The 15,164-nt window shown below is 34.2% G+C and overlaps 1 protein-coding gene across 1 annotated transcript in view; it reads right to left on the minus strand.

Moving 5' to 3' along the window:
- The window catches only part of Dpp10 (dipeptidyl peptidase like 10), a 666,755-nt gene that overhangs the window by 44,815 nt on the left and 606,776 nt on the right, over positions 1 to 15,164 (minus strand). Inside the window, exons 17-19 of the mRNA XM_042685166.1 lie at positions 13,990 to 14,037; positions 8,066 to 8,164; positions 7,890 to 7,959 (exon numbers count right to left, since the gene is read on the minus strand). Coding sequence (XP_042541100.1) covers positions 7,890 to 7,959; positions 8,066 to 8,164; positions 13,990 to 14,037 — 217 coding nt within the window. The remainder of the gene's footprint in view (positions 1 to 7,889; positions 7,960 to 8,065; positions 8,165 to 13,989; positions 14,038 to 15,164) is intronic.

Below are 15,164 nucleotides of genomic sequence, written 5' to 3' on the forward strand. Positions count from 1 at the left end.
TTATCAAGGTATCATCAATTTAAGAAAGACAGAAAAACACCTATTATCATCTTGTATTGTTACAGGTTTATGATAGAAATATGAACAGAATTACCTGAAATTAGGTCTGAAAGTATTTAGAACTTTTAAGTTGGCCAGTGGTAGATTGTACACACACACACACACACACACACACACACACACACACACACACACACACACACATGCACGCACGTATACACACACATACACAGTGGGAGAGAGGGAGAGAGAGACAGAGAGAGAGACAGAGAGAGAGACAGAAAGAGAGAGAGAGAGAGAGAGAGAGAGAGAGAGAGAGAGAGAGAGAGAGAAGAGAATGAAAGGGAAAGATCAAGTAAGTGGAATTTCCAAGCCTTAAGTAGTTTTTTATATCTCAGCACCAAATTACACTTTTGGGCTACTCTGATTCATGTGAGAACTACCTTTTCAGATGTGAATTTCATACAGTTCACCTTAGTGGTAGAGTAGATAATCAACAAGGAAAGAGGATGAAGAAAGTATTGGTAGAAAGCAGGGTGGTAGAGTGGAACAAAATGCAAAAGGATATTTGATTTTTCACAAACAAGAGAGTGAACTAGCAGGAAACAACTTTGAAACAAAGATCAAGGCAAAACAAAACTGAACATATAAGATACCCTAAAGCCTGATGTCCTATGAGCATGATTGTACTCACAGTATTATGGTTTAAGTAAATTAAAAACTAGTGTGAAAAATCACTGATTATATTGACTTGTTTTTGTAAGTAACTAGAAAATTCATTTATTACAAATGAATAGATTATATTATTTAACAAATAAATCAATTATATTATTTAACAAAATAATTACACAGAACACAGCTCCAAGTAGTTCATTTCTATCAAGATCACCCAATTATTACTATTTGATACACTACACATTGATTAAATGATGACACTATCTAGATACAAATGAATAATGCTTCCTGGTAGCCATGTTTGCTTGATGTATTCTTATCAATACATATTTTCAAGAAACTTATTAAAGGACTCAAAAATACGAACGCACAAACAAAAAGACACTGTTGAATATATTAAATGAAAAAACAAGGCTGTTTAAATGCATAAAATAAAGGCATTTTCTTAAGATGTTTGAAAACTCCTCAAACTAGTCTACAAATTACTTATCTTTATATTCAGTTTTACACTGTGGATCTTCCTTCAGAAATTGTGGTCCAAATCCTACTAGGATATATCTATATCTGTCTGTCTGTCTGTCTGTCTATCTATCTATCTATCTATCTATCTATCTATCTATCTATCTATCTATCTATCTATCTATCTATCTATCTATCTATCTCTCTATCTATCTACCTATCTACCCAAGTCCCTGGTCAGAAGGTTGCAGCTATAGAGGAGAAGGGATGCACTTGGGATTCCAAAAGGACTGAGGAAGAGAGTAGAAGAAATCTCCATGATGATATGGACAAAAGATGATATGGTATGTCACCCATTATCACTGTATTTGATTTTGGTACCCTGTACCTTGTATATTCATTTATCTAATTTGGGGAAGGGAAGGAGAATAACAGTATGCTGAAGCAAGACACAGGATGACCCATTCCAACAATGAGACTCACAAATATGTTGGATATTAACCTTTCAACCTGCGGGAGTGGGGGGGAGTGGGGGAGATGGGAGGGAAGGGATAGTAGGTGAAAAACAAAGGAGGGAGTAACAATGCTGGACAAGAAATGTACTCATTACCTTACTCATGCAACTGTAACCCATCTGTATAGCATCTTTACAATAAAATAAAATTTAAAAAAGTAGTCGACCAAGTGTCCAGTGGAATTCAAGGAAGATGAATAAAATGATGATAGAGTATGGTTGTATCCTGTAAATTGCTACAACTTGATTATTACTGCCTCACTGGGTTAAACCTGAAGCCACTATTGCAGGGATGGTATGGAAAAGGAGACAAGAGGATGAATTGATGATCCCTTGGCACTGAGCTAAACTTCTATGTATTATAATGTTTCTCTTTATGAAGATGAAGGGAAAAAAAACCATACCAAAAATTCCCCTGAATTGCTTATACTGTGTTCTAAGCATTTTTAGATTCATATATATTTATTTATCAAACAGACATCTGCAGTTATAGGGTATTTCTTACATTGCGCTTAGACTTGAACCCTGAAAGAATTACAAGTTAATTTCTGGAAGGTTTTCTGTATATTCTGGCATCATAAAGACAGCTGAATGAACAAATATAAAGGCTACAATTTCTATAATCTCTCCATAGCCATTTAACACAGCTGCCACCCATAAAAGAAACGATAAACATTTGTTATACTAAACATCATATACATGAGTAGAAGTCAGAATAATATTAAAGAAAGTAATTTTGCTGGTTGTCGTGACTCCCACCTGTAATCCTAGCTATTCAAGAGGCTGAGACCTGATGATTGGAATTCAAAGCCAGCCTAGGGAGTAAAGTGCCTGACACTTTTCTCTCTAATTAACTACCAGAAAATCAGAGGTGATGCCATGGCTCAAAGTGGTAGAGCACTAGCCTTGAACTATAAGAGCTCAGGGACAGTGTGCAGGCTCTAAGTTCAAGACCCCCTTCCCCACTGTCAAAATAAAATAAAGGATAATTTGAGGTTATAAATATTGAAATGAATAATTGTGAACCTAGACTATTAGGCCTTAATGAGTTGCTACTACATTAAACAAACAAAAAGAAGAAAACTTAAGTGTTTGGTAATAAATGTTGGTATAGATCAGGAAAAAGCATAGAGATTGCATAGAGACTCAGCAGATGCTGGTGACCTAATGCAAGATTTATCCCTGGTGGAAGCACTTTTTAGCTTTTTTATCACAGAGAAAACGTTCTGGGCCCTTCTGCTCAGACTTTCTCTTTTCTTTTTTTCTTTTTTGGTCGGTCGTGGGGCTTAAACGCTGGGCTTTGATCACTGTCCCCTGGCTCTTCAGTTAAAGGCTAGTGCTCTACCACTTGAGCCACAGTTCCACTTCCGGTTTTCTAGTGCTTTATTGGAGGTAAGAGTCTCATGGACTTTCCTGCCCGGGCTGGCTTTGAATCGTGATCCTCAGATCTCAGCTTCCTGAGTAGCTAGGATTACAGGGGTGAGCCACCAGTGCCTGGCTTGATTATGCTATATATAAGAATAGATTATTGTATTATAAAAAGAGCAAAAAGAGACCTGAGGATCTATGGACCAGACTAGAAGACCTGGAAATAAAACCATATACTTATAGTTATCTGATATTTGAGAAGGAACCCAAAATATACAATGGAAAAAGATAGCCTCTTCAATTAATTGGTATTGGGAAAACAGGGCATCCATATGAAGAAAACTAAAAGTGGTTCCCTGTTTGTCATCATGCACATACCGACTCAAAGTGGTTCAAAGACCTCAAAATCAGACCTGAAACGTTGAAATTACTGACAGAAATAATAGGAGAAACTCTAGGACTTACAGGAAGCAAGTTTTTGAAGAGTCACAGGGGCACAGCAGATAGGATAGAAACTCGACAAGTGGAATTACATTAACATAAAAAGTTTCTGCACAGTAAAAGGCATAGTTACTGAACTAGAAAGATAGCCAGTAGACTGGGAGAAGAGCTTTGCCAGCAATATATCAGAAAAAGGGCTATGATTAAAAATATATAAGGAGTTCAAGAAACTAACGCCTCCCAAAGCTAATAAGCTTTAGGCAAAGGAACTAAGGAGAAACTTCTCAGAAGAGGCAAGAATAGCAAAGAAACACATAAGGAAATGCTCATCATCCATGTACATAAAGGAAAGGCAAATCAAAACAACCCAGAGTTTATCTCACCCCAGTAAGACTAGCCAACATTGTGAATTTGAACAACAAATATCGCAGGAATGTGAGCATTCCTTGAATGTTCTGTTGGTGGGAATGTACACTAGTACAATCACTCTGGACAACTGTTTGGAGGTGCCTCAAAAAACCATGTGTATATAATATGTATACATACATATATATGTATATATACATATATACGGATATATATACATATATGTATATATGTGTATATGTGTGTGTATGTATATATATATATCTTCCCTACCTCCTAGCCATACCACACCAAAGCATCTACCAGAATATCACAAGTCAGGATACCATAATGAAACTTTCACATCTATGTTCATATGGAAACGGCCCACATGCCCTAAAATAGGTGAGTTAATCCAAAAGATGTGGTACCTATATACAATGGAATTTTACACAGCCATTAGAAACAATAATATTATGTCATTTGCAGAGAAATGGATGGACCTAGAACAAATTATGTTAAGTGATGTAAGCCAAGCTCAGAGAGACAAATGGCACATGTGTTCTACATGCAGATGTAAGCTACCTCTAAAATACACTGGGACATGATGAATTATACAGGACTTTAGACATTCAGACACAGTGAGACCAAAGGAGGATAGTCTTATGGAAGGAACACAAAGATGCAAAGGCTATCTGCCTCTGGTCACAATGAACTCCAAGAAATGGAAATTAGTTTCTTTCTTCATTTTTGTTTCCTTTCTTCTCTCTTATTTGTTCATTTATGTCTTTTGGTGAGGATAAAGTAGACATACAAATGAACAAATGCAACAATGCTACTCAATAGACACTATGTTGGAAATTAACTGTACAACTTGTGGGTGGGACAGGAGCCAAAAAATGGGAGATATCAAGGGAATGATGTCATTGTCCAAACAGAAATGTACTCTTTACCTAAATTATGTAACTAAAAGATAACTAAAACTCTTCTGTATATCACCTTTATAATAACTATAAACTCTTTTTTTTGGGGGAGTGGGTCTGGTCATGGGGCCTGAGCTCTGGGCCTGGGCGCTGTCCCTCAGTTCTTCAGCTCAAGACTAGAGCTCTACCACTTGAAGCACAGCACCACTTCCAGCTTTTATTTAATGCTTATGTGGTCCTGAGGAATCAAACCCAGGGCCTCATGTATGCAAGGCAAGTGCTCTACCACTGAGCCACCTTCCCAGCCCAATAACTAAATTCTTTTTTAAAAAGAATACATCATTTTATAGATAGAAATTAAGACTCAATTTTTGGTTTGGTATTTGTATGCCATATTGCTACAATTTTAAGTATCTAGTTCTGAGAAAACATGCAGTGTGTGTAAAGTGATTAATATTTAAATAGTGTCAAGTAGTAGTAAATAATTAGATATTATTTAACAATCCCTTTCATTATTTTTCATCAACCAAAATTTCAGCAAAGTTAATAGTATGTGCCTAACTATCATACTTTATGTGCTTCAGAAATACGTAACAAATTTTTTATTTCATATTAATATATTATTTATTAATGTTATATATATTTAAAATACACTAAGGTAAGAGAAGCTTAGAAAAATTAAGTGGTATACTAGTAAATCTTATAGAGAGTATATGAACCCAGCAGTAGCCAACTCCAAATCCAACACTTTTGATCATCCCAGTTCTAAAACATTTCCAAATTCTCTTCTCATTGAGACAAATATTTAAATTGGTGTCTTATTCAAGTCCTTGAATGATTTTTATGTACTAAAACCTACTTTACACAAGTATAACTTTGATGCCAATTGAACCCAATTAAGTTCTCAATTGACACAGACTCTATAATTCTGTTTTTCCCAGGGTGCTGTCACAAATGTGGAAATCTTCACCTCCAGTAGCACAGTGAACCATACTTCAAGCTTGAAGTTCTGGATTACCGATTTACATATACCTAATAGAGTTCTTATTCCTAGGAAAGTTTACCATTCAGTAAAAAGCCTCCTTTTTTCTAAAGAAAAACCTGACTAGGACAAAAGATTAGATTCCAAGTAGTTCTTATTTTAAATCCTATTTTAGAACCTTAAATATTTTCCTCAATATATCATAAATTTAACTTAAATAAGAACAGAAGAAAACCAGGTGAAAAAGAAGTGACAAAAGAGGGATTTTAAAAAAAGTCAAGAAAAACATTCAATTGAGTCCACGGCTTACATACAAAATCCTAGCCACTCAGGAGGCTGAGATAGGAAGGGTCACAAACACTAGACAAGAAAGGGAAAAAAATCAAATATTCCATGTATATTATTCCATAATAATCAGCAAAACATGTAACTGGTAGCATGGCTCAAGGGTTAAAGCACCAGCACAACAAACAATCTAAGTAAGCAAGTTGACCAAGCATGATGCTCTGAAGAAAAATCCTGGGACTGGCAAAAAAAAAAAAAAAAAACTTTCTTTAGAAAACAAATGAAACTTTTAGAGCCTTCTGTCTAGGAAGGGCAAAAATGAGAATCTATACATAAGAAAGCCTGGGCTTTCAAGACAAGATTATACAGTAAGGGAGGAAGAATGGAGTAAGAGAAAATTGTGTTACATTATTTCTGTTTTACTTTGCTTACTAAACCAGAGCAACACATTGCTTCACAATTAAAGTATCTAAATAAAATCAGTATAATCAATACAAAAATAATAAGCTGCAATCACAATTATACAAATCATGTTTTAGGCAATGCAAAATGGATTTTGTGCATGATATTTCATTTAATCTATAAAACAGTCATAAAACACTGGCTGTGTTATAATGCCATTTTATATTTGGAGAGACAGAGCTTTGTAAAAGGTTATTTACCCCAGGACTTTCAGCTAGCAAATGACAAATTAGACTCTGAACCCAGGCAATCTGATTCTTAGAGGGCGTATTTATCCTTTACACTCAGTAATCATAATTTCAATTTTCTTGTTCCTACTAAGACACTAAATATGTTTCTGGACAATTTAAAGCACTGTGATATGAATATAGTACCTGGGATCTTAATAAGAAAAGCTCTGAGGAATACAGTGGTAAATCAATATCAATCCAGGAGCATGGGAGGTTTTGCCATTTTTTAAGTGCTTTGTATGTCCCTCCCCCACAGTGTAACCCCCGCTTTCACTATATTTGATGTCAGTATAACATGTGGAGGAGATGGGGACAAACAAGTCGTTTAAGGATTCAGGTGGACCTGTTGCAACAATGAGAAGTACAAAATGTCATGTCAAAACCAGCTTTACAATGTCAGTGGGGAGGGGGGGTGGGAGGGTATGATTGGGTGGGAGGGAGGGGGGAGGCTGGGAAGGGAGGTGAAGGGTAAACAAAGGAGGAGGCTGCAATGCTTGGTAAGAAATGTATGCATTATCCTGTCCATGTAATTGTAACCCCTCTGTACAGTATGTTCTCAAATAAAATAAAATTAAATTAAAAAAATAATAATAATAAAAAAAAATGAAGCTTATCAAATTGAACTCCAAGAAATTGAAAAAAAAAATCAATATCAAGCTAGTTACCCATTAGGTGGCAGGAACCTCTGCCTATTGCTATAAGATCATACTCTTAGAAAATATGAACTGAGAACAATTTGCAAATCAATTTTAAGATGGAAAAACTCAAGAGAAAGATTTTTCGGAGAATGGAGATGTTTTCTTGTGATCATGAGTCCATAAAAAACAGAGCAGTGATAGAAATATTACCACGGCTTTCAGCAATGGATATGAATATTCCCAAATGTTGCATAAACAACTGATGTGGAGTAGAAGGCTGGAGTAATAAATAGCTACACAGGAACCCCCCACACCACACTATTTGGCCTCACTATTCCTAAGACAGCATCATATCCTTCCTGAGATAAAGTTTAAAAATTCATACACATACCTACACATAAGTCAGTGATTGAGTCTAAAAGAAGTTAATACAATTAATAGCTTCTTTGAGGAATTCCATACATAAGACTTCTATTTTTTATTTACTCAGAGTAATATAACGTGAGGCTAAGGGAAATGACAAAAATCTTTTAATACCTTTATTCCAAAAATAAACAAAATACTTACATTATTAATAGAAGAGCATACTGGTTTCGGTCCATAAAATCTTTGGGAAAGGACAACTGTAAAGGAAGTTCTTTTAAAGAAAGAGCAAAATATTAAAGATGGACAGTCATTTATATGAAAAACTATAAGATGCAGAGAAAGTTGATTTGAGTAACATAATGTGTACAAAACTTTACCATAGTCGTCAATATGAAGGATTTTAATTTCAGGTTTTGTTGTCTTCTTCTTCTGAATAGCTTCCCTTAACATGGAATTATTTTCCAATATAAAATATTCTGTGAATAAAAAAGTTATCATAAAGCCAATGCATTAATCAGGAGTTAGTGTGATAACACAAAATATTTTGCAGCTGCTATCTTTTAGCAGGCATTGTGCTAAACACAACTCTCGCAATTTGTCTTCTAAATTATAGCGACAATTCTCCAAGTGGACTTGCTTATTTTCTTGATTTGCTTTCTGAATTTGCTCTGATATATAGCAATGACCATCAACATTTCAAAAAGAAACTCTGAATCCATGACTACTTTGTTTCAGAAAATTTGAAGAAAATGTATAATTATCTAGCACAAAATAAGATAAAATTTGAAGTCTCTAAAAACCAACAAAATGCTTAGATGTTCCAGGCACCCATGGTTCATGCCTATAATCCTAGCAACTCAGAAGGCTAAGATATGAGGATTGTGGTTGAAGCCAGTCTGGTAAAAAATTCCATGAGACTCTTATCTACAATGAATCACCTGAAAAAGGCCAAAAGTAGAGCTGTGGCTCAAGTGGTAGAATGTTAGCCTTGAGCAAAAAAGCTCTGAAATCAAGTCCTAGGACTGGCACAAACACAAAGTAAATCATAACAATAACAAAAACATCTCAAAATGAGGAAAAACTGTTAACCAGCAAATGACTTTGCTGATAACATTCCTAGATAAAAAGCATTAAAAGAGACTGCAACCAAGCTTCACTTATTAAGGTGGAGAAAGAATGACCATGTTACAGATGCCAAAAAAATACTATGGAATGTAATACTATGGAAATTGAACAACCTAAGAGGAAACATATAATTGCTAGGATTAAAAGATTATTAGATTACAGAGAAAAGTTTAATGGAATTGACAATATAGTAATTAAAAATGTAAAATGAAAAAAAAAACATGAAAGGAGCATTAGTAAATTTCTGGCATTTTGATTTATATAGCATTATATTTATAGATCTACTTGGCAAGAATTTATATTCTAAAAACAGGAAGTTTCAATCAAATCTATTTGAATATATATGTGAGAGAGAGACAGAAAGTCAGAGAGAGAGAGAAAAAGACAGAGTGGAAGCTGAGAATGTGGGACAGAGAAAGATACTCAATGTATTTGAATATTTACTTTTTCCTAGATAAGACTTTTATCTTTCATTTTAGGGGACTTAAATATTTCTATGAGATGTATTCTGAGATAGTATATTTCTTCAGTGTCATTTTTAAAAGGATGTTAAATTTCTTTCAACTTAGGACATATTTAATAAAAAATCTGAAATTTTTATATTGAGCACTATCTATAGCTTTGATCAATTAATTCCTTTATCTGTAAAAGCTAGCTTTGTTCAGGGGTATTCCATGGTCTTTTGTTTGCTTGTTTTCTTTTAATATTTTGTATTCAAGTTTGTTGTCTGTGAACAGAGCCTGTTTCTCCTTATAATATCTTCCTTGCCTGGTGTCCAGGAGAAGCTGTATATAACACAGTGCTGTGTACACCACACATGCTTGACCTTCCCAGTTCTGAGGAAAGATCAGTCTTTCTTTCATCATATGGACTATTGTACATTTTGCAGATAAGCACTCAAGTTTTATAATTTCCTTTCTGTCTTTATATTGCAAGGTAATTATTACTACAGTGGTATTGTATTTGTCCAATGTATCAAATATATTTTTTCTAAACCCTCTGAGATGTCTGTATTGTATGGTAAAACATAATGACTAAAGGTGAACAGTAGGTTGCTCAGGTATCATCAGGTCATAAAGTATTATCATATTTACAAATTACTAGGTCTGATTTACTAGTATTTAGTGAAGGAATTTAGCATCTAAACTTTTGAGCAATTTGATCTTGCTTTCTCCTTGTGTTTCATTCAGAATATGGATAATTCAGTTCTTCTATTTTCTGAAAAATAAAGTCTGTTCAAGCTTTGTGTTAATTTAGTAAACAATGGTGAAAGGAAACACAATTATATTTGTGAGAAGAATGTTAGTTATGAATTACAAATATTTTATAGATAATAGAATATTTATGTATCACTTCAGTTTTGTTTCACTTTTTAAATCAGTGTTTTAAATATTTTTTCTACTGTATCTTCTGAATTGCTTCCCTTCTGTTAAGACATATATTGTCATTTTGGTCACTACATATGCTGTGTGTAGATGCAACACATTTTATTATTGGTGATTTGCAAATTTTTTTTTTTTTTTTTTTTTTTTTGCCAGTTTTGGGCCTGAACTCTGTGCCTGGGCGCTCTCCCTCAGCTCTTTGGCTCAAGGCTAGTGCTCTACCACTTGAGCCACAGCATCACTTCCAGCTTTTTCTGCTTATGTGGTACTGAGGAATTGAACCCAAGGCCTCATGAATGCAAGGCAAGCACTCTACCACTGAGCCACCTTCCCAGCCCGCAAATTTTTCTTGATCTCTGTTTTATGTATGGCATTTAAATTTTGTTGAGATTTATTCTGCTTTAATTGCTTGTATATTTTTAAATTCTTTATCAGATTTTGAAAATAGTTATTCTTTCATCACATATTTTACAAGCCCATGCACTTCCTGACTCTGATCAAAAATATCCTGGATGTAGTGATTGGCCAATCATTAACCAAGGTACTCTTCAACTCTTCATTTCTTTTTTCTTTTTTTCTTTTCAAAGCTTTATTAAGAGCAGGGCACAAAAACTGGAGGCTTGAGGGCTTACCAACCTCCTGTCACTGGGGTGGGGGTGTGTGAATGGGACATGAATTAAGTCTTTGCCTAAGCTGGGGCTGGAGAGGGGAGGCTGAGGGAGATTGGAGAGCGATCTTCAGCTTTGTTGCCGCCTTCCACAGCCGGTGGGTACTCTTCATTTCTTTCACTCTCTTTCTCTTTGTGTCTGGAAATGTCTACCCATAACGTTTCAAAATCACCAATTTTTTTCCTTTTCTCTTTTATTATCTACTCTATTTTTGTGCGTTTTCCATTAATTAGAATAATCTGACAACATTATTTTAATAAAGGGACCACACTGATGTGGGTAGGAGGAGCACTGAGATGTGGAATGACATAAGGCCTGTCAGAGTGGCCAGGACTGAAGGACAAGTAGAGACTATTAGACTCCTCATACATACACACATGCTAAGTGGTGGCAGACAACCTGTGGGAAGATAATCACAAAGCATCTTCCTTCCTCTCCAGTTGTCAACAAGATTGGCTTCAGATGAATCCACTTTGCAACCCCAAGGTAACCAACACAAGTCATCTCCACAAATGGTTTCAAAGTCAGAAGATGAGGAAGAGAAGGACTAAAAAAGTTCAAAGTGATTCTGGAAGGACAGTAGTTGAGGGAGCTGAGTAATATGCCATTAAACTTTAGTTACAATATCCAATCCTATGTTATTTATAATATCTGTTGCTATGACCAATAGATTTGTTTCAAAATTTTAATTAGACTTTTCCCCAGTATTAAGTAGGAAAAGAAAAAAAAGATGTAAATGATGGAAGTCTTGAGACTGAGTTATTATTTTTCCATAATGTGTTTGAATTTATACTTTTGCATCAAATTATAAGGGCCTCTGTATCATCATCATCATCATCATCATCATCATCATCAAGGTAAAATTTGTATGCTACTAGTTTATCAATAAAATTTATGTGATTATAATATACCCTGCTTTCTTTGATAACTACTAAGTTACAAAGTCTTCCAAATTTGTTAAATATTTCATTTTTTCCCACTATTCTCCTGTCTTTTCTACTTCCTGTGGTTCCCAAATGAGTTATGACTGACTCCTTACTTTCTTTCATTAACCCAAGATGTCATTGTGTGGTAAATTTTATCTCCATGAGTAATTGTCCTCTAAAAAGCTAAGAAAGCACCTTATCCTGGGTAACCATCCACTTTTTAATTGTTCTTGATCACTATACAATCAGAGTTGGCTTCTGAAAAGAATGATCAGAAGCTCTCCCTCAGGAAGACATGTTTCATAAATTTCAGCAATGTTATGAAAAGTACTGTCTTGTAACAGTAGGATATATTTATATTAAAATCTTATCAAGTATTTCCTTTTAATTACCCATTGTTAAATGTATAATATGCATTGTGATGCAAATAACTGTCATCCATTAAGAGCATCCTATGACAAATGTATCTTATTATACTGCAAGCATACTGGTTTACCTGACTACCAGGAAACTGAACTTAGTAACTCACTATCATAGCTCTCACGGGAAGTAAGGGGTAGACCCATTTTACACAATGATTTTTCTGTCTACAAATTTTACCTATTTTATTAATCATAGTGTCATTTTTATCATTATTTTTTACTATTCGTATAGAATGAATTTAATTTGTTTAATATAGTCTCTTAAAGACATATATAAAATACAGGGATAAAGGAACAAATAGTAACTAAACTATGTTGAAAGTAATACAGCCATAAAAAGGAAAGAGCATGCAATTGGAACGTGTTTTGGTCTAGTATAGCTGGTAAGTCAACATACGATATTATTTGAGAGGTATGAATTGTCTCTTTTTCCAAAATGACACAGCATTCAAATTTTTAATTTTATATCTGTATATCTCTAATTCAATGCTTCTAAGATGCATACTTTGCAAGTGTGATAGTTTGTAATTACTGCAATATGATGATAGTAAATTTACCATTATATTGCAGAATTACAAACTATTCTAGAGTCAAGCTGCCTAATTTGATTCTTGGCATTGCCATTTCTCTTTAAATGACTTGTTAGCTTATTTAGTCTCTCTATGACTCATTCCTCATTTATAAGCAAAAGATAATATAATTTAACAATTTGGTGAGGTTTTCAGGATTAAATAGTTAATTAGTATAAACCTCAGATTATAGTAGATTGACAAATCATTAGAACATAAAATTGATTAAATAAATCTAAATAAGTAAAAGAAGGAAATAAAAGAAACAAGTGAGAAAATGTCAGAAATCCATCCTGATATATATTTCTAATATTAGGTCATATTTATATTTAATGTGTGTGTGTGTGTGTGTGTGTGTGAGTGTGTGTGTGTGTGTGTGTGTGTGTGTGTGCATGGTGCTGTTCTTAGGGCTTGAACTTGGGGCCTGGGCACTGTCTCTGAGCTTTATTGTTGTTGTTCACCTGGAGGCTGGTGCTCTACTGCTTGACTACAGCTCCTCTTTTAGCTTTCTAGTGGTTAAGTGAAGATGAGTCTCATGGACTTTCCTAGCCAAAGTGGCTTCAAACAGTAATTCTCAAATCCCAGCCTTCTGAGATTCTCAGCATTTTCAGCACAAACCATGGCAGTCCAGCTTCAATTATATATTTATTATCTATTCTATATATGTTGTTAAACACATCACTATCTTATCAAAGTAGCCCTGGCTTCTGTCACATTGCTTGACAATGCAGTTACTCACTGTAATAAACAAAGAAAAAATGGGTAAACATATAAGTGAATTGAAGTGAATGTATAAAGCTAGAAGATATAAATATCTGTAATACATGGAATCCAAGTTAGTTAAAATAATAATCTATTTTCACATGTCCTAAAAAGTAACTGTTATTGAAATACAACCTTTTGGAGGCCCAGGAAAGAACGACCAACAGAACTAATGTGTAAAAAGCTGCATTGTACTTGCTGCAGCAATTACTCATTAATTGGACTTAGGTAGCCCAGATATCCTAAATAGATCAACCCTAATCTATAACATAGCTGGAATCACTTGCTTTATTGCTTCCCTTACAAATATAAGATCACATTTATTGTGTGCTCCAGTGTGCCTCCTGTTTGTTTTTTGAGGTAGCGTCCATAAAGTGTGACATAATAAATAATATAAAACCTACATGTAATACCAAATATAACTAAGTGGTCTTCTCATGTACTCACTTGCTACATTGTCCGTGCTATGGAGACTGACCACTGGGACCCTTGGACCTAGAGTTAAAAAAATAAACATTGTAAATATTTTTAGATACCTAATAATAGTTACTGGAGAGGTTACATGGCAGATTTATTTATTTTTTCCAAATGGGAGTGGTAAGGTAAATGACAAACACATTAGATAGATTCCATCCTTTTTATGAGTACTTCCTTCAGAGAATTAATAATACATGGGAAAGGAAATTATCTTCAGAAACTTCACTAACATCTCTCTCACCTCAGTGTTCTTTCTGTCTTTACTTCTATGACTAGCCAATCTTATGTGTTGTATTCTTCTATCTCTAGTCTTTAAGAACTAGTAAGTGCTGTTTAGAAAGCTGATTCATGACTCATTCCTCATCTGCTCATCCAAGATAAAACTCTGTTTACCACTCCCACGAAAGAAAGAATGCAATGCATAGTTGAAATATATTCACAAGATAAATGAAAAAATATTTGTGTCTATTTATAAATTATAAAAAGATATGAATGGGTATTCTCAAATATTTACAGTTCCTTTACATCAAGAAGCCCTATTTAATATCGAATGGTTAATTGCTAACCTGATTTAGTACTTTTCTTTTATCACTTTACATATCAAGAAAACAATAGTATTATGCTTTCATACACAGTACTAAATCTTAAAAACAATAACTTAAGGTTTAAACTGAAGCTGTAGACTTCAGTTGATCATGATATAAGAAACTCAGGAATTCCATCTCATCTCTAAGAAATACAATTCTATACTATGGAGAAAAATTCATATGACATACTAGAGGGACTGTATGGCCATGTAGGACACAGCATTGGAGTAGGAGTGGGGATGATGTAACTGCTCAGAACAGAAGACCACAGGAATAAATTCAATTTCTACAGATACTAAACTGCTTAACATACAGCCATTTTCTGACAAAATTCTTGCTTTCTTTAAAAAATAGGAAATTAAATTATTATTATGTAATGACTTTGTCAATAGAAATATATGCATTTACTTTCATAATTTTCTGAGATTTAAGTAAGCTTATTGGATTTGCATGCATTCACCCACTCCCAATTTCCATTTCTTGATGAAATATATGGATATAATTTGTATCCTAGTCCATCCGTTATTTAGAAACGTTAAATTCTATCCATGAAAGTAA

Source organism: Dipodomys spectabilis, unplaced genomic scaffold (assembly GCF_019054845.1).
Source record: "Dipodomys spectabilis isolate Male_0828 unplaced genomic scaffold, ASM1905484v1 ptg000094l, whole genome shotgun sequence".
Classification (NCBI taxonomy): domain Eukaryota; kingdom Metazoa; phylum Chordata; class Mammalia; order Rodentia; family Heteromyidae; genus Dipodomys; species Dipodomys spectabilis.